At 39.4% G+C, this 25,479-nt stretch overlaps 7 protein-coding genes and 1 non-coding gene across 18 annotated transcripts; 3 read left to right on the plus strand and 5 right to left on the minus strand.

Annotated features, from left to right (window-relative positions):
* The first annotated feature begins 1,456 nt into the window (after positions 1 to 1,456).
* Positions 1,457 to 7,420, plus strand: LOC104752550 (golgin candidate 5). Of its 2 annotated transcripts, XM_087490813.1 has the most exons (21): positions 1,457 to 1,741; positions 1,877 to 2,109; positions 2,254 to 2,507; positions 2,574 to 3,206; positions 3,286 to 3,357; positions 3,486 to 3,560; positions 3,641 to 3,755; positions 3,910 to 3,971; positions 4,060 to 4,107; positions 4,310 to 4,594; positions 4,696 to 4,755; positions 4,903 to 4,986; positions 5,089 to 5,154; positions 5,240 to 5,338; positions 5,419 to 5,637; positions 5,927 to 6,038; positions 6,116 to 6,336; positions 6,661 to 6,720; positions 6,837 to 6,950; positions 7,033 to 7,107; positions 7,192 to 7,420. In XM_087490813.1, the coding sequence occupies exons 2-21, from the start codon at positions 1,956 to 1,958 to the stop codon at positions 7,198 to 7,200; spliced, it is 2,817 nt and encodes a 938-aa protein (XP_087346939.1). In that variant the 5' UTR covers positions 1,457 to 1,741; positions 1,877 to 1,955; the 3' UTR covers positions 7,201 to 7,420. The 2 variants fall into 2 exon arrangements, with proteins under 2 accessions (XP_087346939.1, XP_087346938.1); XM_087490812.1 differs by having other exon boundaries at positions 2,254 to 3,206.
* Positions 7,421 to 7,801: 381 nt separating this feature from the next.
* On the plus strand, positions 7,802 to 13,162 carry LOC104752553 (putative plastidic glucose transporter 3). Of its 8 annotated transcripts, none has more exons than XR_015584078.1 (15): positions 7,818 to 8,115; positions 8,655 to 8,772; positions 9,022 to 9,133; positions 9,409 to 9,476; positions 9,573 to 9,705; positions 10,150 to 10,249; positions 10,684 to 10,796; positions 11,170 to 11,263; positions 11,355 to 11,508; positions 11,587 to 11,680; positions 11,811 to 11,954; positions 12,221 to 12,294; positions 12,386 to 12,474; positions 12,558 to 12,672; positions 12,755 to 13,162. XR_015584078.1 is itself a non-coding variant. In XM_087490814.1 (15 exons), the coding sequence occupies exons 7-15, from the start codon at positions 10,175 to 10,177 to the stop codon at positions 12,938 to 12,940; spliced, it is 1,044 nt and encodes a 347-aa protein (XP_087346940.1). In that variant the 5' UTR covers positions 7,988 to 8,115; positions 8,655 to 8,772; positions 9,022 to 9,133; positions 9,409 to 9,476; positions 9,573 to 9,705; positions 9,956 to 10,062; positions 10,150 to 10,174; the 3' UTR covers positions 12,941 to 13,162. The 8 variants fall into 8 exon arrangements, 3 of the variants coding, with proteins under 3 accessions (XP_010473024.1, XP_010473025.1, XP_087346940.1); XR_015584079.1 differs by having other exon boundaries at positions 11,849 to 11,954; XR_015584080.1 differs by having other exon boundaries at positions 7,841 to 8,115; positions 8,660 to 8,772.
* Positions 13,059 to 15,858, minus strand: LOC104752552 (peroxisome biogenesis protein 2). Of its 2 annotated transcripts, none has more exons than XM_010474721.3 (8): positions 15,390 to 15,858; positions 15,178 to 15,291; positions 14,915 to 15,071; positions 14,704 to 14,840; positions 14,513 to 14,613; positions 14,227 to 14,344; positions 13,616 to 13,782; positions 13,059 to 13,462 (listed from the first exon to the last, which is right to left on the minus strand). In XM_010474721.3, exons 1-8 carry the CDS (start codon positions 15,471 to 15,473, stop codon positions 13,348 to 13,350), a joined length of 993 nt encoding a protein of 330 aa, XP_010473023.2. In that variant the 5' UTR covers positions 15,474 to 15,858; the 3' UTR covers positions 13,059 to 13,347. The 2 variants fall into 2 exon arrangements, with proteins under 2 accessions (XP_010473023.2, XP_087346941.1); XM_087490815.1 differs by having other exon boundaries at positions 14,915 to 15,067; positions 15,390 to 15,703.
* Positions 15,859 to 17,839: 1,981 nt separating this feature from the next.
* On the minus strand, positions 17,840 to 18,967 carry LOC104752554 (protein THYLAKOID ASSEMBLY 8, chloroplastic). The gene has a single exon (XR_015584081.1). It is a non-coding gene; the product is annotated as a protein THYLAKOID ASSEMBLY 8, chloroplastic (transcript).
* Positions 18,914 to 19,881, minus strand: LOC104752555 (early nodulin-like protein 7). Its single transcript, XM_010474726.2, has 2 exons — positions 19,534 to 19,881; positions 18,914 to 19,412 (listed from the first exon to the last, which is right to left on the minus strand). Exons 1-2 carry the CDS (start codon positions 19,751 to 19,753, stop codon positions 19,060 to 19,062), a joined length of 573 nt encoding a protein of 190 aa, XP_010473028.2. The 5' UTR covers positions 19,754 to 19,881; the 3' UTR covers positions 18,914 to 19,059.
* A 2-nt stretch (positions 19,882 to 19,883) lies between these two features.
* LOC104752557 (flavin mononucleotide hydrolase 1, chloroplatic) lies at positions 19,884 to 21,511 on the plus strand. The gene is made up of 6 exons (XM_010474728.3): positions 19,884 to 20,378; positions 20,455 to 20,530; positions 20,657 to 20,708; positions 20,807 to 20,992; positions 21,097 to 21,184; positions 21,286 to 21,511. Exons 1-6 carry the CDS (start codon positions 20,173 to 20,175, stop codon positions 21,404 to 21,406), a joined length of 729 nt encoding a protein of 242 aa, XP_010473030.2. The 5' UTR covers positions 19,884 to 20,172; the 3' UTR covers positions 21,407 to 21,511.
* On the minus strand, positions 21,407 to 22,654 carry LOC104752556 (CASP-like protein ARALYDRAFT_316979). Of its 2 annotated transcripts, none has more exons than XM_087490816.1 (3): positions 22,332 to 22,654; positions 21,901 to 22,036; positions 21,407 to 21,808 (listed from the first exon to the last, which is right to left on the minus strand). In XM_087490816.1, exons 1-3 carry the CDS (start codon positions 22,520 to 22,522, stop codon positions 21,590 to 21,592), a joined length of 546 nt encoding a protein of 181 aa, XP_087346942.1. In that variant the 5' UTR covers positions 22,523 to 22,654; the 3' UTR covers positions 21,407 to 21,589. The 2 variants fall into 2 exon arrangements, with proteins under 2 accessions (XP_087346942.1, XP_010473029.2); XM_010474727.2 differs by having other exon boundaries at positions 22,311 to 22,654.
* A 786-nt stretch (positions 22,655 to 23,440) lies between these two features.
* On the minus strand, positions 23,441 to 24,173 carry LOC104752558 (uncharacterized). The gene has a single exon (XM_010474729.3). The coding sequence runs from the start codon at positions 24,066 to 24,068 to the stop codon at positions 23,547 to 23,549; it is 522 nt and encodes a 173-aa protein (XP_010473031.2). The 5' UTR covers positions 24,069 to 24,173; the 3' UTR covers positions 23,441 to 23,546.
* Positions 24,174 to 25,479: the final 1,306 nt, after the last annotated feature.

The following is a 25,479-nucleotide window of genomic DNA, read 5'->3' on the forward strand; positions in this document are numbered from 1 at the left end:
TTTGGCTTATTTTAGGCGGATATTAATTGAAAGCAACTAAATAATCAACGTTGGAATTAGTAGGGCTACCAAATTAATTAAGACGACTCTTAAAGCTGAATCCAAGATGCAACCGACTATCATTTTTTCTTTCTTTCTTGTTGCTGTTTGGTCTCAAACAACGCAAGTTACGTAACTGACTATATATATACTTTATAGTAATTTATATTCTTACAAATAATTACGACTATCTAGCTACATAGAGAATTGACCCACCAAAATGGAATATGGTCTGATCTCGCGCTGAAAGCGAAAGCGAACCTGTATATGCAAATTGTGACATTGAGTGTGCACACGTGTGAAGAGGGAATGGTGGCATAGGAGATTGTGCCAGATAAAGACGGTGAGGACACAACTTGCTCCATATACTTAAAAAACCTTATACAATTAATACAATGCATTTGATTCATCATATGAGTCGTACGTTCCTAATATTCTTGGTACCTCCAACCACAAAACAAAAGATGGATAGTTAGTTGGAGAGAATCAGATGAAAGCTAAAAGGTACACAGTTGTGCGAGAGCTAGCTAGCGAGTACCCCGTATATATTGGATATACTTTAAATCTTACGACAGCATTTTTTGGTATGATCCATAATTATTTCATTCCAATTACGTTTGTTGTAGTATTTTAATTAATCTATTAATTAAATGAAAATATATGAATATATATATATAAATATTAATTGAATGAAAATGCAAAACGTATATATATAATTATGATTTAAGTTAAAGAGGATGATAGTTGAATTTTTTTTTTTTGAATTTAATGTTAAATTATATTTAAAAGAAAAATAAACCTTTTACAATGCAAAAGCAAAGCTGTTTCTTAATACGGTATTGTTACTACATTGCTAAAAAACTTGTGCTATTGGTTTAATATGATCTTATCGCAAACCAAATCTGAATGGTGGTGTCCTTTTCGCTGCCGATAGTGAATTATATGTCGGTTTGGGTTTACAAAAGAGTGGTTAGCGTTTAGGGTTTAGATTTTACAATTAAATGAAATTATATGTCGGTTTGGGTTTACAAAAGAGTGGTTAGAGTTTAGGGTTTAGATTTTAAAATAAAATGAAATTTTATGTCGGTTTGGGTTTACAAAAGAGTGGTTAGGGTTTAGATTTTAAAATTAAGCAAAATTATATGTCGATTAGAGTTTATAAAATAGTGGGTAGGGTTTAGATTTTACAATTAAAAAAAAATATTTTAATTTGGGTTTATAAAAAGAATGATTTGTGTTTAGATGTTATAATTTAAAACTATAATATAATATTTAGAATTAACAAATTTAAAATTAATTGATAACAGAATTTGTTTCCTTAATTAACAATTTGTTTGATTAATTAAGAGGGGTGAATAAGAAGGGTCACCCAATAATTTTTCAACGAACTAACTAGTAAGTAAATTCAGACCAAAACAAAACATTGTATAATGAATTAAAATGGTACAAATAAAAAAGATTAGGGAGGATTAATTATTAAGACAGAACGCTTTTGATTATTGAGTAGAACGACGTCGTTTTGCTGCCGGTGGATTTTTTTTTTAAAAAAGGATTTGGATTTTTGCGATTTTGGGATCTACCAGAAAAGCAGGATTATTAATTAATATTAATCGGGGGTCGGTCTCTCCTGTCTCCTCCTCCGCAATTCGATCACGACGGCTCTCATTCATCAATCACGGCAAGGACGACGCATCTCCATCTCGTAAGTTTTTTTTTTCTCTTTCCCCGTGAACTGATGAATGATGATCCCAATTGCTCTTTTGTTTTTTCTCTGTGATCGACACGCACGCGGCGATCAATTTAAACTCGGGTTATTTGTTTTTCCTTGTAAGCGCAGGACTGCTTGGGAGATGGATCTGGTCCGGTGATTTTGTTTTTTTTTTAAAAGGTGGAACGAGCGAGTTTCAGATAGATAGATGGCTTGGTTCAGTGGAAAAGTTTCTCTGGGAGGATTCCCAGATCTCACCGGGGCAGTCAATAAATTCCAGGAGAGCGTTAAAAACATCGAGAAGAATTTCGACAACGCCCTTGGCTTTGACGACAAGTCCGACGAATCTGCCCCCGCTGAAGGTTTCTCTTCTCTTCTCTATATCATCATCTGCTAGGAATCATCTATATAGGAGGTTTCGTCAAGGTTGCATAGAAAATTAATACGATCATCCATCTGTCTTTTTCGCTTGGTTTCTCTTCACATTTCCTTCTCTTCTAATGCAGCTTCAAGTATGTGGCCACCTGCTGTTGATACCAAAAGTCTCTTCGATCCTGTAATGTCCTTCATGGGTAACACCTCCGATGATACTTTGGAAGACTCCGTCAGTACAGATAATCCGTCTCTTATTGAAGGAACAGAAGAAAAAGAAGAAGAAGAAGAAGGATCTGTTAATCTTGCTACTGAACAAGCAGTATCTGTTGAAGCAAAGAAAGAAACTAATGTGATAAGAGAAGCTGATCAAGCAAAAATTCCCGAGGTAACAGAGACTACTGTTGTTTTAGATCTCAAAGATGATGATGATGATGATGATCCTGAATCACAGATGGTTCTCGAAGACTCTTCTCTTCAGAATCCTGCATCATCAGGTTACATGACTAGTCCTGAACCTAATGAAAAGCCCCAAATGACAGCTTCTCAAGATTCACATCCCGAGTCAGGAGGAGATGCTGAATCAGAGGTTGTGGAATCACAGCCAGAAGACGTTGGAACAAGACAAGTTACTCTAGAGAACAAAGACACAATTTACCCCCCTGTGTTAGATGGACTGCATAAGTCTACTGATGCGGATGAGACAACAACTGAACAGGAAACTCTGGGTGAAAATCTGGAAGAGAGAACCTCGATTATAAATGATGAAGTTTCACCTGATATAAATAATGTACATAGTACAGAGTCTCCTCATACTCATCCGTCAATTTCTGAGTCCGATAGTCCTTCTCATGAGTCTTCTGTACCAACGAGATCTTCTTCAGATGAAATTTCAGAGAGAATCGTAGATCTTGTTTCTTCTGAACTAGATTCAAGACTGAATGCTAGTGAAATCAATGAAAGCCAGCGTTCAAGCTCGGCTACAAATGTTTCCGACTCCGCTGATGTTGTTCTGGAATTAGAGAAGACCAAAAAGGAAATGAAAATGTTGGAAAATGCCCTGCAAGGTGCTGCAAGGCAAGCTCAGGTACATATTTAGATTCCCATGAAAGGTTGTGTTACAGATATGGTGCTTCAGTACCAAATTTCTGGTGATTTGTTTACAGGCAAAGGCTGATGAGATTGCGAAGTTGATGCATGAAAATGAGCAGCTAAAATCTGTCACTGAGGATTTGAAGGTACTAATGAGTATGCCGTATGTTGATATTTTATTAAATGAAGTATTAATTGTTTCCCCAGTCTTTAAACCATCTTCCTTTCCTTTGGGTTGATTTTGATTCTAAATTCTAATACCTCTGTTCAACAGAGGAAATCTAATGAAGCTGAAGTTGAGTCTTTGCGAGAAGAATACCATCAAAGAGTTGCAACTCTTGAGAGGAAGGTATGTTTTCTTTTAGCGTTCTTCTCTTTTCATTCTCCTCTTCCATTATAAATATGCCTTCATGGTGCTTATCATTGTAGGTTTATGCTCTCACCAAAGAGCGGGATACACTTAGAAGAGAACAGAACAAGAAAAGTGATGCTGCGGCCCTTTTGAAGGAAAAAGATGAAATTATAAATCAAGTTATGGCTGAAGGTAAGGCCACCATTTGGAATGCTTGAATTATGGAGCATACTTTTCTCGGTTTTAAAAAAAAGGGTTGATGCCTCTCAAGAGCGAACTGTAATCTTTTTAACATGCCTGAAAAATGCTCAGCTTGAGCCCTTGATATTAATACCCATCATTTCAGGCGAAGAGCTTTCAAAGAAACAGGCTGCTCAAGAAGCTCAGATCAGGAAGCTAAGGGCTCAGGTATATATTCAGTGTCTACGTGTGTCAATCTTTTATTAATACCATCAATCTCATGTTTCCTCTCTTTCCTTATTTGTTTGAGGGTTAGATAAGAGAGGTCGAAGAAGAGAAGAAAGGACTGATCACAAAGCTTCAGGTAATTGATGTGGCGAGCTATGTCTTTGTTGTTTCTCTAACCACATCGTTAATGAATGAAACTGCATGAGAGGGTTGTCTTGATTTTCCAGAAGTTTTAAGAAAGGCTGGATTGAAAATCTTGTCGGCAGGGTCAATATCTAAATGACTAAAGCATTGGTCAAGTTTGTTAAGCTTCATTAATTTTTCCTTTCAATTGCCAGTCTGAAGAAAATAAGGTTGAAAGCATTAAAAGGGACAAGACAGCTACAGAAAAGTTGCTGCAAGAGACCATCGAAAAACATCAAGCCGAACTTACTTCTCAGAAAGACTATTACTCAAATGCATTAGCTGCAGCGAAGGAAGCTCAAGCATTAGCTGAGGAGCGTACCAACAATGAAGCGAGAACAGAGTTAGAGAATCGTCTAAAGGAGGCCGGCGAGAGGGAATCTATGCTAGTCCAGGCGCTGGAAGAATTGAGGCAAACCTTAAGCAAAAAGGAGCAACAGGTTTGTCTTATTCGATTAAATTTGGGAATATGGATACTACTGGGTTCTCATCTGATCATTTTATTTATACTTATCTAGTCGGTGGTCTCTAATTTTTGCAGGCAGTGTTTAGGGAAGACATGTTCCGTGGAGAAATTGAGGACCTTCAAAGACGTTATCAGGTAAATAGAGATGTTTTGTTGTCTCTATGCATATTTCTTTCTTTGGTTATGGTCTTCTGGTCTTTAAACTATTAGGAGCCATGACATTTGAACAATAATTCTAGTTACTAATAGTTTGTTCTGTTTGCTAAACTAACCTTCTTGTAGGCTAGTGAGCGAAGGTGTGAGGAATTGATCACTCAGGTTCCTGAGTCGACAAGGCCTCTCCTAAGACAGATTGAGGCTATGCAGGTAGAAAATTGACCCTTATGTTTTATTTTTTAGAATGTTTCCTGAGATTTGTATCTTAAAAATAATTGTAATCTTGTATGCTTCTTATATGATTGACGATAGGAAACTACAGCCAGAAGAGCAGAAGCGTGGGCTGCTGTAGAAAGAACTCTGAATGCTCGATTGCAGGTGTTATGAACAACACTGCTACACGCTATATTCAGCCAATTATTTTTGTTTTCTATCTTTTTGTTCACTTTCTACAAATGTTCAGGAAGCAGAAACTAAAGCTGCAACAGCTGAAGAACGAGAACGCTCTGTGAATGAACGTCTCTCACAAACTTTATCAAGGATCAATGTTCTAGAGGCCCAGGTTTATATGCTCTCACACTTTTCTTCATGAAGTTTCACGTGCTTTCTCTAAATTTTAGCTTACCCAGTTCTCCCATCCAGCTTTCATGCCTCAGGGCAGAACAGGGCCAGTTAAGCAAGTCGCTTGAGAAAGAGAGGCAGAGAGCAGCAGAAAATAAACAGGAGTATCTGGCAGCTAAGGAGGAAGTAGATACTCTAGAAGGTCGAGCAAACCAACTTGAGGTGGAATTAAGGGAACTTCGGAGAAAACATAAGCAAGAGTTGCAAGAAGTTCTGCTCCACAACGAGCTTATTCAAAAGGTGCTACATAGTTTTAAGGACATAAGTTTATCGAATAAGAATCCGAATTGATTATCTTCATGCATAAGGATACTAGATTACGTAGTATAAAAGATTGAATCCCATGAGAAATGCCCCATCAGTTACGGAATATATGGACTGGAGTACCTAGCGTGTCTTAAATCAATCAAAGTAGTGCTTTCCCAAACTTGTTAATCTCTAGTAGTTTCTACCAGCATGCAAACTGTTCAGTTTATTATTCTACTTTATTGTTCATGTTGTTTCTTGAAATGGCTGAATTTTCTTTCAGGACCTAGAGAGGGAGAAGGCTTCACGTTTGGATCTTGAAAGAACAGCCCGTATCAATTCCTCAGCCTCTGAACAGCTTCCCATAGCAAGGCAAAATTCTGCCTTTGAGAATGGTGATGCATCTTGATCTAGATTACTTCATAATAAATCAAGCTTTGCATATCCTTTAATTTATTAATTATGACATCAGGAGGCTTGTCAAGAAAGCTCTCAAGCGCAGGCAGCCTTGGAAGCATGGAGGAGAGCTATTTTCTGCAAGCTTCTCTTGATTCTTCAGATAAGTATTCTGAGAAGAGAAGCACGCCCGAGGCAACTATGAGTCCGTACTACATGAAGAGCATCACACCTAGTGCTTATGAAGCCACACTTCGACAGAAAGAGGGCGAACTTGCTTCATACATGTCCCGCTTGGTAGGTGTAGAAAGTATCCAACTGGGTCATATTTGTGTAACCCTATTGGTAGGCTTTTGGCAATTGGCTTGGTAATAAGATTGAGGTTCACATCATTTTGTTATCTCAGAGTCCACGGCTCACCTTGGATATAGGTTATAGTGGGCCACTATGGGTGTAGGGATCATGTTGACAAATTATGGGTTAGTTGCAGACTATGGTTAGCCTTCTTTTGTAAGCTGGTTTAGAAGATTTATCTGTACTCATCGAGGTAGTATAGGCTGGTTGTTAGTATCATCACTGATGTTGGATTTAACTGTAAAACTCTATTTGCCCTTGGGACAGGCATCGATGGAGTCTATCCGAGATTCCTTGGCTGAAGAACTAGTCAAAATGACAGCAGAGGTATGTATAGCGCTGAGAAGGCGGGATATGGCGTCTTATGCAGTGATATAGAGTTGATATATTCTGGTGAGTGTTGTAAATGATATGGCGTCTATATCTGGTGATTGTGGATGTAGTGTGAGAAATTACGGGGGGAGGCGGATAGGGTCCCGGGCATAAAGGCAGAGCTGGAAGCACTAAGGCAAAGGCATGCAGCTGCTCTGGAGTTGATGGGTGAAAGAGATGAGGAGGTAAGATATATGTGAATAAAATAGTAGTATATACAGCATTAACAGTGGTGGGTTCAACAAAAAAAGGTGTTTTGGGTGGCAGTTGGAGGAACTTCGAGCGGATATAGTGGACTTGAAGGAGATGTACAGGGAGCAAGTGAATATGCTGGTGAACAAGGTAAGTGAAAACATAGACAAGTATAGGGAAAAGTGTTGACAAACGCAGGGTCATCATGCTCATTGCATCTTTGGGGTTTTGCAGATCCAATGAGGGAAGCAAGGGGAAGATGGCGATCGAATTGTTGGCAGGCTCAGGCTCATGAGTAGGACCACCTAATCCCTGTAACCCTCTATTGTATAGCTATAAGCTAACAACTAAAGCCCAGTATTTCCTCCATTTGTCCTATATCCTATGTATCTCAGGTATTGAACCCGAGGCTTTTCAAAACAAATTTTTGCTGCTCGAAAGAAGAAGTTTTTTTTTTTGCTTACGGGTTAAGTCGTAAATTATATTGGAGAAAAGAATAATAGAGTGAGCTTGGGTGAGTTTTCCTGTGTCGTATTAGCGAAAAATTTGTGGGACTGCTGGACCCGCAACTAGCTATGGAGTGGATGAGTGAAAGATGTGGATGAATTGAATAATGAAGTCTGAGATAACAGACAGAATGAATAGCACAGAAATGAATGACAAAATAGTTATATAAAAAAAAAAGCCCAAGAAAGAGGCCCTCCTTGTGTAATATAATAAAGGCCCAACAAGAGCGTTCTGATTTGATGATGTTATTTGGCTGTTGTTGTTGTTGTATGAGATAAATTGTCGTTTTCTGTACTTATCCACGTGTGGGAGTGTCATTATTTCATTCCAGTTCGTTGAGTTCCCACTAATATACTGTACATACTTACATATATAGTTACAAATTACAATAATTAAAAAAAGAAGTATCGGGCTCGATCGGGTAGGGTAGAGGGAGAAGCAGGTGATTAAAACCCATCATTCGTGTCTCGGGGGAAGAGTGAAGCAAAGCAAAAAGCAGCATCTGGGGAGTGTGGCCATAAATATCATTACTCCTCCGTTACCCTCCAAAATTGTCGCTCTTCTCTTCTCTCCTCTCTAAGAAAGTACCAAGGCTTTTTTTCTTCATCTCGCCGCGTATCATTTCTCTTCTCCAGGTGGTAGGTAAATAAGGTAAAAAGGTCTTTACTATATCATCCATCATCTTCATCCTTTCGTGCTAGATCTGCCATTGCCTTTTTTATTTGAATCCAACATTAATATCATGTTTCCCGATTTACATTGCCATGTTTGTTTGGAAAAGCTTCGATCAGATCCGACGATCTCTCACTTTCTCATCATCCGTTTACGTCGTCGTCACCTTTTTTTTTTTCTTCTTCTTCTTTAGATTCCTCTGCTGGATTCTTCCTACTAGCTCACGTCACCGTCATGTGTGCGCTTTGAATTTCAATTAAATTTGACTCTATCTAAGCTTAGCTAGGGATTTATGTGCAAGTATTGTTGGATTTCATACTCTGCACACTAGCACTTAAATTAAGGAAGAAGGTTTCCTTTAGTAATAGTTTGCGACTCTGCTTTGCTTTCATTTCACATTGAGCATCCAATTTAGTACAGTATGTCGAATCCCATGAGAGTGAGTTTTTTTTTTTTTTCCTTCTATAAGCTTCTATGGCGTTGCTGCATGTTGTGACACTGAACTTTGATGTGCGCAGTATAGCGTGGGGATGGATTCTGTCCGACGCACTTACACCATTATGCGTGGTCGTCACATAGACAAGCGCGTTCCTTCTAAAGAGTTTCTCTCTTCTTTGGATAAAGCTGAAACTGCAGGTTTCTTTTTTTAAATCTGTTTTATTTCTTTATCACATAGACTACTCTCATCTTCTTTTGTTGCCTCTGCTCTGATTTCTTTTTTACATAGATCCATGTTTGTGATAGAGCTTTCTTCTATTTTAAGATTGATTTATCAATTTCCACTCTGGTTTCTTCTCTAATTGTTTATCTGTCGTATTTAAATTCTTGAACCTTCTTCTGCATATATTACTGACTATGAATTTTATTTATATATTACCACTCCAGTACGTCTGCCTACTGGCACGGGAAAAGACAATGGCAATCCTTCCTGGAAGCGATCTCTGCCTCACGTGCTCGTGGCATCACTCACTTCACTTTTATTCGGCTATCATCTCGGGTCTCCTCCTTATGACTTCTCTTCTCCTTTTTTTTTTTTTTTCATATTTCTGCATAAACAGAACAAACATGGAAATTTCCCTTTTCTGCTGCTAGGCTGTTATCGTTTTTTTTTCTTTCTATTTTAAGCTTAGTTGACAGGCTAATGTTGTATCTCTTCTCTATGCATTGTTCTTATTCAAACATTCGATAACATTTTATCTCAAAATTTTTGCTTTCTTTTAAATGTATGTTGTTGGGAAGAACAGGAAATTCATGCCTCTTTTCTGGACGCAGGGTTGTTAATGAAACTCTCGAAAGCATATCAATTGACCTAGGCTTTAGTGGGAACACCATCGCTGAAGGTACTTACCTACTCAACAAGACAAAATTTTTATCCTGTCTTTTTCTGTCTATCCTGATCATTCCAAAAACCTTTTTTTTTTTTCTGATGGATGAAGGTCTTGTGGTTAGCACGTGTTTAGGCGGCGCCTTTATTGGATCTCTGTTCAGTGGGTTGGTCACAGATGGTGTTGGCCGCCGTAGAGCTTTCCAGTTGAGCGCTTTACCAATGATTGTTGGAGCTTCCGTGAGGTATTTTTTTTTCTTCAGGTTAACTTTTGGTTTAGGGCCTTTAGGTTGTTCAATATGCACGACTAGGTACTCTTTAAGTGTGTTTAGTGTACGATTCTTATTCTATGGTATTTTTTTTTTGTTCAATGTCCATGTGGTCACTTGAACATCTCAGATTCGAATCATCGCCTGCTGATATATTATTGTGGTCTGGCTAGTCATTATGCAGCTTGATTTATCTCATAGTGATTTCCTGCTCTGATGTTTATAGCCCGACTATTGGATATGGGTAAATTGGCTACTCATTTGAATATTTTTGGTTTCAAGTCATTGCCGTGGTGATTTTTCACTTATCCCCAAGGTGTACGCACTAGTTAGGTTTAGTATATCCATCCTGTTTCTCTTTTAGTCATAGTCCACGTACAAAATCAGGAGATCTGTGTGCTTACAAGTGTATTTTTGCAGCGCATCAACTGAGAGTCTTGAGGGCATGCTCCTGGGAAGGTTTTTGGTCGGAATTGGGATGGGCATAGGTCCTTCTGTTACGGCTCTCTATGTCACTGAGGTACTTAACATATACTTTGAAGTCTTCCTTTTCTGCACTTGTTTTGATAAGATTGCTACATGAAGTCATGAACTCTCTTCCTCACTCTTGATGTGAATATGACTTGACGTACTATGTGTTCATCCTTTTCTACTGATGCGATTCATATTAGATCTTTTATTTTTTTTTGTCAAAAGATGTTTGGGGTCAATGTAGATAGATGTATGTTTCAGACGTAAAAAGACATGAACTTGGACCATGAACATGCAGAAGTTCATTGATGCACCATTCATTGTAATAAAGGATTAAGGGATTCATTCTTCAAAGCTTTATTTGCATTACTTGATTTACCTAATTTGAAAAAGAAGGTTCTAGGAACATAAGTATCACTAACTCGCTTTATTGATACATTTTACATTCTTACTTAGAGCAAGACTCACAATTTCTCTTTGCAGGTGTCACCTGCTTATGTTAGAGGTACATATGGGAGTTCTACCCAAATTGCAACATGTATTGGACTTCTAGGTTCGCTGTTTGCTGGAATCCCGGCAAAAGATAACTTTGGCTGGTATGATGTTGATTAGAACTCGAGGAATTCAGGACTTAAATAACTTATATGGCCTGTTACAACCAATGCTTAAAACTTGTACCTAAAACTGGTTTGTGTGAGAGAAATTTATGGCATGTTTGATCGCAGAAGTCATTCCAAACCCACCTATCTGCAATGTGAATCTCTAGTATCTACTTGAAATGCTGCAACTCTATAGGAATCCCTTCATCTTTTGCTGTATATTCATTAGTGGATATCGACATGGCTTTGCAGGGAAAGGAATCCTGAAGTTTCTAAGCTACTAGCAGATCTCATGCTTTGGTCTACTTGGTCGATGGTCAACTTGGCTAAATTACCAGCTAAATAGGTTTCTCTTTCTTGATTGTTTTAGGTGGCGTATATGTTTTTGGATATCCATAGTCCCAGCTGCAGTGCTTGCTGTTTTCATGGAACTCTGCGTGGAAAGTCCTCAGTGGCTTTTTAAGGTTACTTTCTCATTTTAACCCGCATAGCTCTTAAAGACGTTTTCATAAACCATTTCGTCTGTTGATTCTCTTTCTCTTTACTTAACCGCAGAGAGGAAGGGCAGCTGAAGCTGAAGCTGTGTTTGAGAAGCTATTGGGAGGGGCATACGTCAAAGCTGCTATGGCAGAGTTGATGAAGTCGGATAGGGGAGATGACGCAGATTCAGCCAAATTGTCGGAGTTGCTTTTTGGGCGCAGTTTTAGAGGTATGTGTGATCTTTAACCAACAAGATTTGTGACAACGTGTGGCATTAGTTTGACGTCAAATATCCCGGAAATATTAGATTTAGATTTTGATTCCCGTTGAGCCTAAACGGGTGATGAAATGAGATTGGGGTTAAACTTGACCGCCAAAGAGTTGAATCATCTGCGCGGAAGGTATGTTAGCCCGCTAAACTGGATTCGTAGCCAAAAAAGAAAAGTAATTGTCATTTTGCCAAAAACATATGGATGGCATGTAGCTTCTTAATTTCATTCATTTTTACGTTTTAATTTTCTCCGTTTGCAGTGGTTTTCATTGGATCTACCCTTTTTGCTTTACAACAGTTGTCTGGGATAAACGCTGTGTTCTATTTCTCATCAACTGTCTTCAAGAAAGCTGGTGTACCTTCAGCCTCTGCAAACATATGTGTAGGAGTTTGCAACCTCTTAGGTAATGAAATGCAAATTTTGTTTTTACATTCTACTATGACGAAATGCAGTCATCCTCCATTATTTTCTCAGTAGATGAGATCTGAATACAAACCCGACATTAGGAACAGTAAACTGATCATGTTTTTAAGTGAACAACCTTCTTAATGCAAACATGATTATTAAGAAAAGTGCCGAAAACTTTTCTTTCAGCATATTGAAATTTGTCAAGTGAAATGATGATCTGTATCTAAAACGAAGGTGGGCATCATTTATGCTCCTTTACAGGTTCAACTGTGGCAGTGGTTTTGATGGATAAACTGGGGAGAAAAGTGTTGCTTATTGGGAGTTTTGCGGGCATGGTAATTTTTGAGAGAGAAAAGCGCTATTTGAATCAAACTTTACGTAGCTGATACCATGTATGTAGATATAAATGTGTATTATCTTTAACAGGCAGTATCGCTGGGTCTCCAAGCAATGGCATATACTTCGCTTTCATCACCTTTTGGAACCTTGTTTCTCTCGGTTGGAGGAATGCTATTGTAAGCTTCCTATAACAACTACGGTAGTCGAAAGGAGAAGGACTGTTTTCTGATAAATTTGGGGTGTGATGACGTAAATGCAGGTTTGTGTTGTCATTTGCAACTGGAGCGGGTCCTGTTCCAAGTCTTCTCCTGTCTGAGATATGCCCTGGTCGTCTTCGGGCAACAGCGTTGGCTGTTTGTCTTGCTGTTCACTGGGTATGGCTTTTTCCTTTGTGGACTTATTAAGGAAACTGATAATCATGAAATAATAACCTTGGAGGATGACACGCAACAACAGGTTATAAACTTCTTTGTGGGGCTGCTGTTTCTGAGAATGCTGGAGCAACTAGGTTCGGTGCTTCTTAATGCAATCTTTGGTTTCTTCTGTGTGGTGGCGGTTATCTTTGTGCAGAAGAACGTGATTGAGACTAAAGGAAAGAGCCTCCAAGAGATAGAAATCAGTCTTCTATCTTCCACCCAGTGATCTCTTTATACCGGGACTTTTATTATTTCTGGCACTCTTATTTTTCCTGGAGTTACACAAGTAAAACATGTACTACCAATATGGAAGTAGGAGTTAGTGGTAAGTAGGCACAACAATATGTAAGAAATGGATATTATTCAAGTATAGCCAACGTTTCAACAGATTTTGTAATAAGACAAGACCCAAGTTCAATAATGCTAGGTTTGAATCCATGTACAGAAATGCACCTATCTAAACTTCTTTCTTGCATCACATGCATGATGCTCCCTTATTGTATAGTCTGTAAACCCTATCAGATTCTTCTCTGCTTGCGGCTGCTTGCCTCGGCTTTTTTACACTTACTAGTAACTTGTATCTGCTTGCTCTTCTAGACTTGGTGGCATGACTCAACAATTCCTCACTTCCATTCATTTGCCATTTGAAACACCTTCCCGTTGTATGGCAACCACAGGCTCGTTACATCTAAGACACCGGAACGATGCTGCTGAAGCGCAGCGGGTCCTTATGCAGTAGTAACAGTACCTGCCAAAGGTCATTCTTTTAGGCCTAAGTAACAATCATATACTCTGAATTCTTCACCCATCTCCAATAACATCACTTTTGTCTTGTCTACCTTTATATGGATTGTTGTAACTCGGGAAGACGTATGTAGAGGTACAAACAAAACTATCATACCTGTGCTGGCAAGGCAGAGCAATAAACGGAATTGCAGGATCCACTTGGCAAATAGGGCAATTCACTGTATCCTCTTTACTGCTTGAGGACTTGTCCTTGGCAAATGGACTAAGAATATTCTTAACAGCTGAAGAGTTGAGCAGCGGAAGAAGTAACAAAAGCATTTCCTGAATAAAACAAAAACAATATAAAGCTGAAGGCCAAACAGAACCAGGATATCACATCCAAGAAAACATTTTTGACAGCAGGCAAGACAAATACTCATCAACTGAGCGAATAAGTCTAAAGAGAACGTTTTGACATATTGAAAGACCTGAACGAGAAAAACGCAACAAATACATTGTTTTAAACATAGACAAGATATTTGGACTCCCAAGATTCCAAATATGGACACAAAATGTTGTCAGCTTTAACAGCTCAAGCTTGAGCAGCAAAAGGATTTCTTGGAAAAGCAACATAGATCTAAGCGGACAGATACTATCAGTCAAAAAAAATGTTAGGGACCAGTGAGAATCAACCAAAGGCCAAGGATGATACTCAGAACTGATAGGTCGCCAAACTTTGAAATTGATTTAGGCATATGAAAACGCAACACAAAGAAGAAGACCTACCGAAAATTCATTCCACACAAGTTGGCGGTTCATGTACTCGAAGCTGACAGATCGATTCATATGGGGACTCCGATAGACAAGCCTAGCTTTTAAAGCGTTTTCAATGAGGTTCCTATACCTGGGATCAAGAATGTTAGTAACACATTAGCTGATTCTTAGTGAATCTAAGTAAGTAATAGTGTCAGATATCAATGGTCATATATTCAAACTAAATGCATTGTTGTGTGTTTTTTCTATCAGGATGTATGTAGAAAAAGTGAACGAGTCATCATGTACCAAGATGTACCTTCCGGTATAAAGAAAAGACAATAGGTTAAGAAAAGAAGCAGCTTTGTAGATGCCTTCGATATGTTGTATGACGGTCCAAAGTCGCCTTGCCAATGGTCTCTACAAGAGCAAGGAAATAAAAAAAGTAAAAGAATGAACCATCTATAATATATGAGGAGCGAGTAACTCGAAGATGAGGAAGACACGTACCTGCTCAGAATCACCCCATCTACGGAAAGCAGAAAAGGACTGCAAACGGGAGAAGAGATACTGACCACCAACAGAGGCAACACAGTACCAAATCTTTTGAGGAGCAGTAAGACCGGGTCCTTCAAGTCCTGTTCTGACTACACATAGAGTACAAGAGTGAGGAAGAAGAGCACTACATAAGAAAAAAGAATTGGAACAAATAATATAATACCTAAACCGAATTGTTCAGCTGCTACACGTTCATCTCTATATCTAAGGTTCATGAGAGCATTTCCGGGAGTGGGTTTGTCAACCCAAATAGAGAATCTCCAAATGAGAAACTCAAGGAAAGCATCAAGTTCTGGTTCGTATTGAAAGAGCATTCCTGGCTAATGCCAAAGAAAGAAGAAACCAAGAAAACGTTAAAAAAAAAAAAAAAAAAAAAGAAGAAGGAGAAGGAAGAGCTCTGTCTATGTGTGGAATTAAGAACAATACCTTCATCAAAGTGAAAACCTTAACTAACTGTTCCTTCAACATGGCTGACATTTCAACATCTAGTCGTGCAGCGTCAAGCTGATTCACTCTAGAGATTGCAACCGGTATAACTGACTGCCATTAAAAGAATAAAAACAGAAAGATTACCACCACAGAAAGAAAGAAGCAATCTACCCGAGACGAGAAACAGAATCCAACCCAAGAGAGCATACCCTGTGGGAAGCGTGTAGAGACTGCGATTGGGGAAGCAATCGTTGATAAGAGCGGATCCAATCATCGTCTCGAGGCGGCGTCATCGGCGCGGTGTAGCTGGGGGCTATGGTGTGGATTGTAATTCCGGGACACAGCCAAAGTCCCCTTTATCGAATGCCCCGACGAGGGTGTTACCGTCTTTTCATATCTAAGCTGTTTTTTATTTTTATTTTTCTCTCTCGTCTGCACAGAACAGATTCAATCTTGATTCATCCATCCATGAATATTATCGTAAACTAGTTTTTTTTGGACTACAATTTTATACCCCTCTTTCATCAAAACATTTTCCGCATTATCTCTTTTATATATAATAAAGATAAACTAGTTTGATCAGCCAATTTGCCTCATTATCATAAACTAGTTTTTTTTTTTTTCTAATAAAGATCATAAACTAGCAGCTTTTTCAACTAAATATGAATCATATACTTTGATAAAGGGGGGGGGGGGGGGGGGGGAAGGGGGGCATTTATGTATTTTAGTTTCGGGCTTTTTCAACTAAATATGAATCATATATTTTGATAAGGGGGGCATTTATGTATTTTAGTTTCGGGGAAAACGAGCTATTTGTCCCCGAAAACTATCATATGTAGCTAGATGGAGCTGGAACTATGACCTCGATTTATATGTTTCTGAAAACAAAATTTGAAATCTATTTCTCTCCAAATGAAAAGTTCGAAATCTAAATCTCCTCAAATTAATAATTCAATATCTATTTATCTACATACATGAGTTCCATCGGGTTTGATATTTATTTAACCGATTATTAACAATTTTAAACCAAAAAAAAAAAATTTTGATCCGGTTAGAGCACAAACCCCGTTAAAACCCAGATTTAAAACACAATCCCAAATTTTTTTTGGGGCAGATCAACACAACCCCAATCAATTCGTAGTTCATCATATCATTCTTTGCTTCGTCGGTCGAATGATCCGACGAACTGGATCCATTAACGGGTTGGAGCAAGAAGAAGTAATGGGACTCGTCGATTTTAACGGTGGGCTCGTCTTTAGTCAACGGTCATTGACGAGATCATTCACATCGATTGAAGGATAGAGATTGTTATTAGCACAAGAGGAAGAAGAGGAGGAGTTCGGAAGATGAGCTTCGGTGGTTGAAGCATCACTCTCTCGAGACTCATGTGTAGAGATTTACTTACAGTTCCCCAATTTCTTACTTCACTACTCTCTCTCTCTCTCTCTCTCCTTCGTTGTTTCGATTTACTTTATAATGGCTTGGGTGTTATTGATTTTTCACTTTTAATTTGTGGTCTCTTGAGTTACTCTCCGTTAAATAAGTGTGATCTGGATTTTGCTAAAGTTTTGATTTTTGTTGTTCTTGTTGTTGTTGTTTAGAGAATGATGAAACTTTGGGTTTTTATGTCATTTCTAGAGCGGATTATACAAGTTTTGTAATATGAGATTTAGGAAAAATTGAAAAGGACCAAAATCTCGTATCCCCTATCTATCAAAACAATTTTTCAAAAACCCTTCAATGGTATAAAGACAATATTACCCTTAATGAAGGTTGTTAAAGGTTAAATATAATTAAAATAGTAAGGATTCAACGAAAAACACAGTAGCTCAGTGGTTGCGAGCTCCATGCGCATGTGCGCGCGCCCAGAGTTCGAATTCCACTATGCGGAATACTACTAAGGTGTCACGGGTACAACTGGGTACAACTGGTACACTTAGGATATTCGATTTTTATTTAAAAATTGTTAGAAGGGTAGTTTCGTTTTTTCATTAAAGAAGAGGGATACTTAGAATTAAAGTGGATATGTAGAAAAGAATTCTTGGGATAGGAGTACCAGAGAATTAAATCCAAATTGAAAATAATTTGTTTGCTTTATGAGTTTGCTGGATTAGGAGGAGGAAGACGAAGGGGACTGAAGAAAAAAATTTTATTTTGATTGAGGGAGAAATAGATTTCGATTTATTTTGGGTTATTATTGGTTTAGATGGTTTGGTTTTGAAATTAAAGCTTAAACCGATGTAATCTAGTTACATGGAGATTTAGATTTCGAACTTTTGATTTGGGAAAAAATCAATTTTAAATTTTATTTTCAGAGATATATACATCAAGGTCATAGTTTCGGCTGTATCTAGCTAGATATAACAGTTTTCAGTGAGAAATAGCTGGTTTGGCCGTATTATTGTGTCTTGTCTTCTATATTCTAACCGTTTTCGCCAAAGCCCGTCCGTTTGTCCAGCAAGCTTATGCTTTCGAGTCTAATGGTGTCGTAGTGAGTTAAGATTAGCTCATCTATGTTTTACGCAAGCAAGCCTTCTTGACCTTCGGATCAGTAACAAATGAACTGATGACATGATATATTATCAGACAATCGTACTGATGTAGTAGTGACATGGTAACCGTAACAACAGAATAAAGTGGCAAGTTTGCAAAAAACGAATCCGCAAAGAAAATACCCCATGGATTAAGACTATCAACTTAATTCTTCTAATCAAAACTTAAATCCAAAACCAAGTATCTCACGGAGGAGAATTTGTGCAGAGAGAGCCATACATCACATCACATCACATCACATTACATCCTCTAAATTCTTACTCTTTGTTCCACTTCCTAAACCTTTAGAATTGAACATTTGAGTGGCGGCCACCTCAGCTGCCAATTCATGCTCCCCTAACCTCCGGAGTCCCTTGCTCAGAACCTCCGCTACGTACTCGTCCGCCTCCCACGTTCCAGACCCCCACCCGCTCTCTCTCATCATGGCGTATATCCTCACCGCCGATTCCTTCCTCTCAGCTCCCACGACCGCCCTAATCAGCTTGGCGAGTGCCTTGTCGCTTTGGTAACCGCCCTCAATTCCCTCAATTTCGCCGATGATACGGTCTATCTCTTCCAACTCCCTGTTCCTCGTGAGAGCGTTGACGACGTCGGCGTAGAGAACGAGGTCGACGGGTGGATACTCAGAACGGAGGGTGGAGAGAACGTGGACAGCGAGGGTGCAGTGGTCCTGGCGGAGAAGCTCACGGAGGACGGAGAGGAGGTCAGATTTTAGGAGACGCCGGAGAGGAGGGAGGCTAAGGGAGAGGGAGCCGGTGCGCTGGGCTCGCTTTAGGGACTGTATCGATTGGATGGCTTCGGAGCTCAGGATCCGACCTTTGAGAAGAGGTCCGCGGTTGTCCCGGGGGCCGCATCGGATCCAAGCCAGCCTACTCCTAGGAACGACGCTGCTAGTGCTAAGGCTTAGGCTAAGACTTGGTGGTCGAGGCAGACTGAGAGAAAGCGCCATCCCACCCACTCCTTTCCAATCTAGTCCTCCTCCCCTTAGCGAGCTATGAGTGATCCTCTTTCACTGAGCAAGCCCATATAATTTACATGAGGCCCATACTAATTATTGATATTTTTACTAAAGGCCCATAACATGTACAAATAACCCTTATCAATTACACAAAGTCCATATCAATTTAAACGACAAACTAATGCTGCTAATTTGATTGTTTTGTCTGAATTTGCGAGAGTAAATCTAAAGAGAAGACATAAATAATAAATAGGAATTACATAATATATCGTGAAGGTTCGATGAATGAAAATACCGGAAAAAAGAAGTAAACATGAATCATATCAAATTAGGAGAACATAATAGAGTATAGATAGACCACAATTTGACTAAGGCGAAATGAAACAAGAAGTAGCTATGATGGGCAGCAGAAAAAGGAAAGCATGAAAGGAAGGCAGCGCGGAGGCCGAGGCCGAGGGAGAGGCAGAGAGAGGCGACATGGATGGAGGCATGGAAGCAGTGCCAGCGTGATTATGGTGGTGGATATGCATGACTTCGACGATGAGACGCTGGCCGCTGGTGCAGTGCTCGTTGGAGCCGCTGATGAAGTAGAAGAGACCAGGACGATCAAGGTCGAGTGTGCTGTTCCCATTGTCAAAGGCAGTAATGGGATCGCTGCTGTTGCAGTGGTAGAACCCCCATTTGTCCACTTCCATCACCGAGTCCTTGTCGTACACAAACGCTGCATATGCATAAATAGAGAGGAGGAGTCGTTGATTAGAAACAAAACGATTGAATAATGTGAGAGATCAGAATAAATTAAATGACAAGAAGGTGGAAGTATAGGTAGCTATATATCTCACAGAGTGAATCACCGATGTGGAAGCGGTTGCTGCTCGCCCAGCGGCTGTAAACCGCTGTATCATTCGGGAGTGGGACTCTCCACCCGAAATCGTCTCCAACCTTGAAAACCCTAGGACCATCCGCCGCCATGCCCACCGACAACACCATGGCACAAATGCACAGCATTATTAGATTAGTACAAGTCGTCGACCGTGGAGATCTCATCAGCATCATCATCATATATCTTTTATCAAAAAAAAAAAATCAATAGTAAATAGTAGTATGTTTGAGAGGAATGAACTCTTTAGCTGCTTTGAGTGCTTGATGAGGGTCTGCTTTATATATAAGAAAGAAGGAGCCAAGCCCAAGTGGCGGTTGAGGTCTCCCCACTCACAGGAGTCGCGCGAGTCGTGGATGTGGAGTAACGGTTTCTTATTTCCTTCGTGCAGGTCATGGTGGTCCCCTCCCATTAATGATGTGGACCAATTAGCTTCTCCTTAGCGATATTCTCTCAAAACGCTGCGTTTCGACTATCCTCCTGCTTTGTGGCAGGCTGGCTGTGCTGTGCCTATCTTCGGTTCCTATCGCGATTCACGATGATAGAATTGAATTGAGTGGTTGACCAAAAAAAAAAAAAAAAATTGAATTGAGTGATACTAATGGCGGCGGCGAAGCATACATCGACGGACTTGTTCAATCTGAAACCCAACATCTGGAAGAAGAAGATGCAGCCTGATCGGGGGTCGGTTTCTTGCAGTCTGGGCAGCTCTGGTGATCGGAAAAGGAAGCTTCCGATTCTCCTCTTCGACGTCATGGACACCATCGTCCGTGACCCCTTTTACCACGACGTTCCGCCCTTCTTCGGGTGAAATCTCAATTCCTCTTTTCTTTCTAATTCCTGATCCCAAAATTAAAAAAAAAAACTGTCTTTTTATCTTCAGAATGCCGATGAAGGAACTACTAGAGTGCAAGCACCCGATGTCTTGGATCGAATTTGAAAAGGGTTTGATTGATGAGGTTCCATTCATCTCCCACTCTTTCTTTCTTTATGACGATGCATCATCATTATCTTTCTTTCTTTTGACTTTTCTTTTGACTTTTCTTTTTTTTTTTTTTTTTTTTTTTTTTTCTGGTTTGGTTTAGGAGGAGCTTGCAAGAAACTTCTTTATAGATGGGAGACACTTTGATTTGGAAGGTGATGAGTGAGATTGATATTTTGATTTAGATAAGGATTGGGTTTCCTTCCTGCTTTTGGTGGTACCTATTAGATTCTTCTTGCCATCTGTTTTTCAGGGCTTAAGGATTGCATGAGGTCAGGATATTCCTACTTAGATGGCATGCAAGAGCTTCTTCAGAATTTGGCAGCTCACAACTTCGAGATTCATGCTTTCACCAACTATCCCATCTGGTACAACATGATCGAAGACAAGTTAAAGCTTTCAGACTACTTATCATGGACCTTTTGTTCCTGTTATGCTGGTAACAACCCACTTCTTTTTCTCTTTGCCTTTTACTACTTACTGTTTGTTTCACATCAAAATACTGTACAACTCCCTTTTTTTTTTTTTTTAATCTTCTTCCAGGTAAGAGAAAGCCTGATCCAGAGTTTTATCTCGAGGTTGTGCGACATCTCGGAGTTGAACCTTGCCACTGTATATTCATCGATGACAGGTTAGCTGGATATTGTATTGTTTGTATGTAACCTCTGTCGTCGTCTGTGGTTATCTAGAGAAAACCCTTTTTTTTTATCCGAGGGAGTGTCTGATACGCAGGCCAGCCAACGTCAAGTGTGCAATTGAGATAGGGATGGGTGGATTATGTTTTGAGAATGCAGTTTCGCTTGCTAAGGATCTCACACATCTAGGGATCAACGTCTCTGTACCCAGAGTATGATTCCATGTAAAATTGTAATCTTTTATTGCATAAGCAGCTTATTATATATGACTTCAGAGAAATATAAACTCAAAAGAAAAAGAAAAAAAATACATTGTTTTGGTATGCAAGAGTTGAGAGAGAGAGAGAGTCTTTGTTGGATTTATATAAAGCATCAAGAATAGAGAGAGTAAGTCCATGAAACTAAGTAGTGGCGGAGAGCAGTATGTCAGTAAAAAAGGAAGAGGATGCGAGGAAGATGAAGGAGAGGAAGACTAAGAGGAGAGAGAGGGCGACGTGATTGCAGAAAGAAGAAAGGGTCTTGCAGAAGTCAGGGAGAGGGGTGTGCCTGATCCCGGTTTTGTTGAGGTTGGTAACTCCAGAACCGGCTGATGCAGCGCTCATCATTAAATAACCAAAGAGCTGCTCGCACACACACACACACGGTAAATCTATGGGTTATACTATACACACAATCAGAAGAAGAAGCGAGTGGGGAAGGGAAGACGAGGGACCTGATCGGAGGTGAAGCAAAGCCAAGCTTGGAAGCGAGAGGGTATGATGGGAGATCCGGTGAGGAGCCTGTAAACACCGAAACAGAGCTGGAACAGGGAGTAGATCATGGTCGCTGTGCATGCCCCAACCACATACCTTCACACCAAACGAGATGAATGAATTTGCACTACTTGCCATAATATATCATCTCAAATTTTAAAAGACGGGCACACAATAATGTCATGTTGTATTTTCTTGTTGTTGTTTGGTTCGCGAATGTACGTGCTTTTGTTCACCGGAATTGATGCTTTCTGTTTATTATTATTATATATGCATTCAGATTTGGGAAGTCAAGGTAAAGAACAATCTTATTGGCAGTCTATCCCTAAATAATGTTCGTAAAAAGAAGAAGAAAAAGAAGAAGACTGACTGGTAGGAGGGAGAGAAAGACCAGTTGGATGAAATAGTGAGCTTGAAGCCGTAGATGTCTGCCACTCCCTCCTCATTTGCGGTCAGCATCACCGCCATGGCCGCGGCTGAGGCAGCCAAGCAGCCTCCCCTGAGAGCCACCTGTACTACCTCCTTAATTTTCCTTGTCCTCCTCTTCGCCACAACCTCTTCCCCATCTCCATTCCTCCTCATTCGGACCCTTTCTACTTTTTGTTTGTTTGTTTTGTTTTGTTTTCGGCCTTTTTTTTTTATAAAACTCACACACAAACTGACTCCTTCATTCTTTTCTTTCTACCACAACAAACAAGTACTCCCTTATTCTCATCCACCATTTCCGTGTTGCAATGCTTCTTCTCTCATTCAACTTATCTACTCTCTATTTGTATTTGGGATTTGTACATCTTACATGAGTCAGGTACAATTAGCGTGCCTCACGTTCTCAACTAATTATTAAGACGCAACCAAATTTGAATGCGCTATGTATTTACTTCTCATATATTCGACTTCAATTCGACACGACGACATCGATATATACGTGTGTATGTGGACGATAGGTTAGCACTTACTTATGAGTTTTTTCTGAGATGGTTAGTGTTATTTATAACGGACATAGGGTGCCAAAACAACTGAGAGAAGAGAAATTTGAGGTCGCAAACTTTTAAACTTAAAAATGTATATACATCTGGAATTTAACAGAAACAGAATTATCATGATCCCATAAAAGGAAACCAAGGGGAGACAGCCAAGGAAAAGTTGACACGTATCGTAAGAACGTGATACAATCAATCATAAGATTGGTGCCTATATATATATTAAGACCAAACACCGGATCAGGCACGATTGGTAATATATTTATGAACAGCCCAGTCCGGGTGTGAAGTATGATGATGACTGAGTTCACCTAAAATAACTAAAAGAGATTTGAATTTCCCTACGCTGTTTAGATGCCTATTTCGGCATCTATTGCTTTTAATATATTATATACACGATACAGAAAATGTATTTGGTCCCTTGGCCTTTGTGTGTTTGAAATAAACGAAAACATATTATATACATATATATATATATATATATATATGAATTAATTAATTATAAGTTACAATTGACCAGGATCAGGACAAAATCAGCTTTATTAATTAGGGTAGTATATATGAGTCTTTAGGTATTAGCTTGCTATAGGGGCTAAATTATACATTGAGATATTAGACAAATTAAATTAATTAAGGTCCCTGGTGATCGCAGGAATACAGCTTGAAGTACGGGAAATGGCGGGCTTATTCTGAAGAGTGGGTTTAGGGCTAATAGACTGACTCGTGCTTCTCCGCAGCATGTCTTTCATGGCATCAGCTTGGTAGAGGGCAGGATACTCCCTTCCGAGCTTGTTAAACCTGAGGCAGGCGCTCATGTGCTCCTTCAAGGCCCCTTCAAGCCCATTCTCATCCCTTTTCTCCCTCTCCTCCTTCACCGCCTCTGAGCAGAGACCGCATATCCATTTCCCAAAGAACTTCTCCCTCACCCTCTCTATGTACTCCAGCGTGCACTCCTCCCTCATCCCGCAGCACTCGCACTTTGCCTTCTCCACCTCCACTATCTTCGCGAGTCCTTTCTCTTCTTCTCTGTGGAAATCCAACGATATGTCTGACAGGGTCCTATGCAGTGACCCTTTCGCTAGCTTTGGTGGCGGCGGCGGCTTCTCTAAGCTTCCGCTCACGCTCTTCCGTCTCCCGTTTGGTGCCATCCAATCTTCTATTATTTCTATTATCTAGAGCATCTGCTCTAAGTTTTGGTATTCATAAGCGTGCGGTCAGGTTAATATATTCATGTGTGTGTGGTTCAGCATTGCCATCACACGTACGTGCTCATGCAATAGCGACCTCTTTATTTACCTTTTCTCAACAATACTAATTAATGAAGCCACCAATTCACGTGCTACAGTGCAACTGGCAACTAGCCTTTTCTAGTTAAAGTATACTATGCATACATATATAGCTCTCTATATTGAGTTCATATATGGGATCTTAATAGGGATAAACACATTATTAATTTAATTTTTTATTCTGTCACTGATCTCAACTAGACTTGGTAGATATTGCAAATCCCATGGACGAAACATTCGATACACAATACATTTCGTACCCTGACATTCTGAATTATGAAGAAAATCAGATAAGCTAGTGCAAATACACATATGTGGTATTTGAGCCAAAAGTGAAGACACAAAGTTGCAAACAATTAAGTAACAGAAGCAAGCGCTCAAGAATTGTGTGGAGGTAAGTAAAAGGAACTATATGGATCCCCAAGACAATGATAGGTCACGTGTGTGTGAGTTTTGTTAAACCACACATAAAAGAGAAGAACAACATGGACTTGAGGAAGACCACTCATAATGAAGTTAACAGTTGTAACTTGTAGATATTATCAATCCCAACAACAACAATAGAAAGAAAAGAAAAAAGATACGGGTTGTTTTCAACTCACTTTTTCGCGATACCTTGGAAAGTGGGAGGATGCTCACGTGCATACATATCTTGTATATTATACGTAGTTAATTCCACAGAACTCTATATTTTCTATTATTGTTGTTTACATTGGCATGCGTTATCAATTATAGTTACACACACACTAACGTACGTGGTGTTAAAAAAAACTGCATACATTAATATACATACATTCAACCAGGTCTCTCACTCTTGCCTTCGATCATCGAGAGATCGATAAGGAATTGCAAAACACAATCTCAGCCAAAAACACTTTGAATGATTTAAATTAAGGATTTGCTGTTCTTCTTTTTTTTTTTTTTTCCTTTGGGATATAAATAGGGATAACTCAAAAAATCGAAAATCTTGATTTTATTTTGTTTTTGTTAAGTTTACATGATCTAGGTTGAACTTTTTTCGTAAAATCTAAACATTTCATTTTAAATGATATACATCCCTATATGGGAAAATAATAATCGGCCCGTGCATATATATAGACGTTAGGCTTTCTTGCAGTGGAATACTTTGAAGGTGGTAATGTGCTCGCACCACCTAATTAATCTCGGGTCACATAAAGTAATACTATTGATTAAAGGAGTCAAGTGGGACTGGGGCAGGAGATTAATACCCGAATGAATAACAAGTTACAAAACATTTGATACCACGAAAAAA

The sequence above is a fragment of the Camelina sativa genome, chromosome 16 (genome assembly GCF_030686135.1).
Source record: "Camelina sativa cultivar CO46 ecotype springtype chromosome 16, ASM3068613v1".
Classification (NCBI taxonomy): Eukaryota; Viridiplantae; Streptophyta; class Magnoliopsida; order Brassicales; family Brassicaceae; genus Camelina; species Camelina sativa.

Excerpts from the sequence above, each read along its gene's own strand:
- LOC104752550 (XM_087490812.1), top strand. The coding sequence starts at position 1,956 with ATGGCTTGGTTCAGTGGAAAAGTTTCTCTGGGAGGATTCCCAGATCTC. Across the intron at positions 3,561-3,640 it reads TTGCAACTCTTGAGAGGAAG|GTTTATGCTCTCACCAAAGA; the intron begins GTATGTTTTCTT and ends TTATCATTGTAG. Across the intron at positions 4,987-5,088 it reads GACAGATTGAGGCTATGCAG|GAAACTACAGCCAGAAGAGC; the intron begins GTAGAAAATTGA and ends GATTGACGATAG.
- LOC104752553 (XM_010474722.3), top strand. The coding sequence starts at position 8,667 with ATGGATTCTGTCCGACGCACTTACACCATTATGCGTGGTCGTCACATA. Across the intron at positions 10,250-10,683 it reads CGGCTCTCTATGTCACTGAG|GTGTCACCTGCTTATGTTAG; the intron begins GTACTTAACATA and ends TTCTCTTTGCAG. Across the intron at positions 12,295-12,385 it reads TTGGGAGTTTTGCGGGCATG|GCAGTATCGCTGGGTCTCCA; the intron begins GTAATTTTTGAG and ends TATCTTTAACAG.
- LOC104752552 (XM_010474721.3), bottom strand. The coding sequence starts at position 15,473 with ATGACGCCGCCTCGAGACGATGATTGGATCCGCTCTTATCAACGATTG. Across the intron at positions 13,783-14,226 it reads TTGTGTGGAATGAATTTTCG|GAAATGCTTTTGTTACTTCT; the intron begins GTAGGTCTTCTT and ends TGTTTTATTCAG. Across the intron at positions 13,463-13,615 it reads GCTCTGCCTTGCCAGCACAG|GTACTGTTACTACTGCATAA; the intron begins GTATGATAGTTT and ends GACCTTTGGCAG.
- LOC104752555 (XM_010474726.2), bottom strand. The coding sequence starts at position 19,753 with ATGATGATGATGCTGATGAGATCTCCACGGTCGACGACTTGTACTAAT. Across the intron at positions 19,413-19,533 it reads CCACATCGGTGATTCACTCT|CGTTTGTGTACGACAAGGAC; the intron begins GTGAGATATATA and ends ATGCATATGCAG.
- LOC104752557 (XM_010474728.3), top strand. The coding sequence starts at position 20,173 with ATGGCGGCGGCGAAGCATACATCGACGGACTTGTTCAATCTGAAACCC. Across the intron at positions 20,379-20,454 it reads GACGTTCCGCCCTTCTTCGG|AATGCCGATGAAGGAACTAC; the intron begins GTGAAATCTCAA and ends TTTTATCTTCAG. Across the intron at positions 21,185-21,285 it reads TGTATATTCATCGATGACAG|GCCAGCCAACGTCAAGTGTG; the intron begins GTTAGCTGGATA and ends TCTGATACGCAG.
- LOC104752556 (XM_010474727.2), bottom strand. The coding sequence starts at position 22,522 with ATGAGGAGGAATGGAGATGGGGAAGAGGTTGTGGCGAAGAGGAGGACA. Across the intron at positions 22,037-22,310 it reads TCTTTCTCTCCCTCCTACCA|GTATGTGGTTGGGGCATGCA; the intron begins GTCAGTCTTCTT and ends TTTGGTGTGAAG. Across the intron at positions 21,809-21,900 it reads TTTGCTTCACCTCCGATCAG|CTCTTTGGTTATTTAATGAT; the intron begins GTCCCTCGTCTT and ends GTGTGCGAGCAG.
- LOC104752558 (XM_010474729.3), bottom strand. The coding sequence starts at position 24,068 with ATGGCACCAAACGGGAGACGGAAGAGCGTGAGCGGAAGCTTAGAGAAG.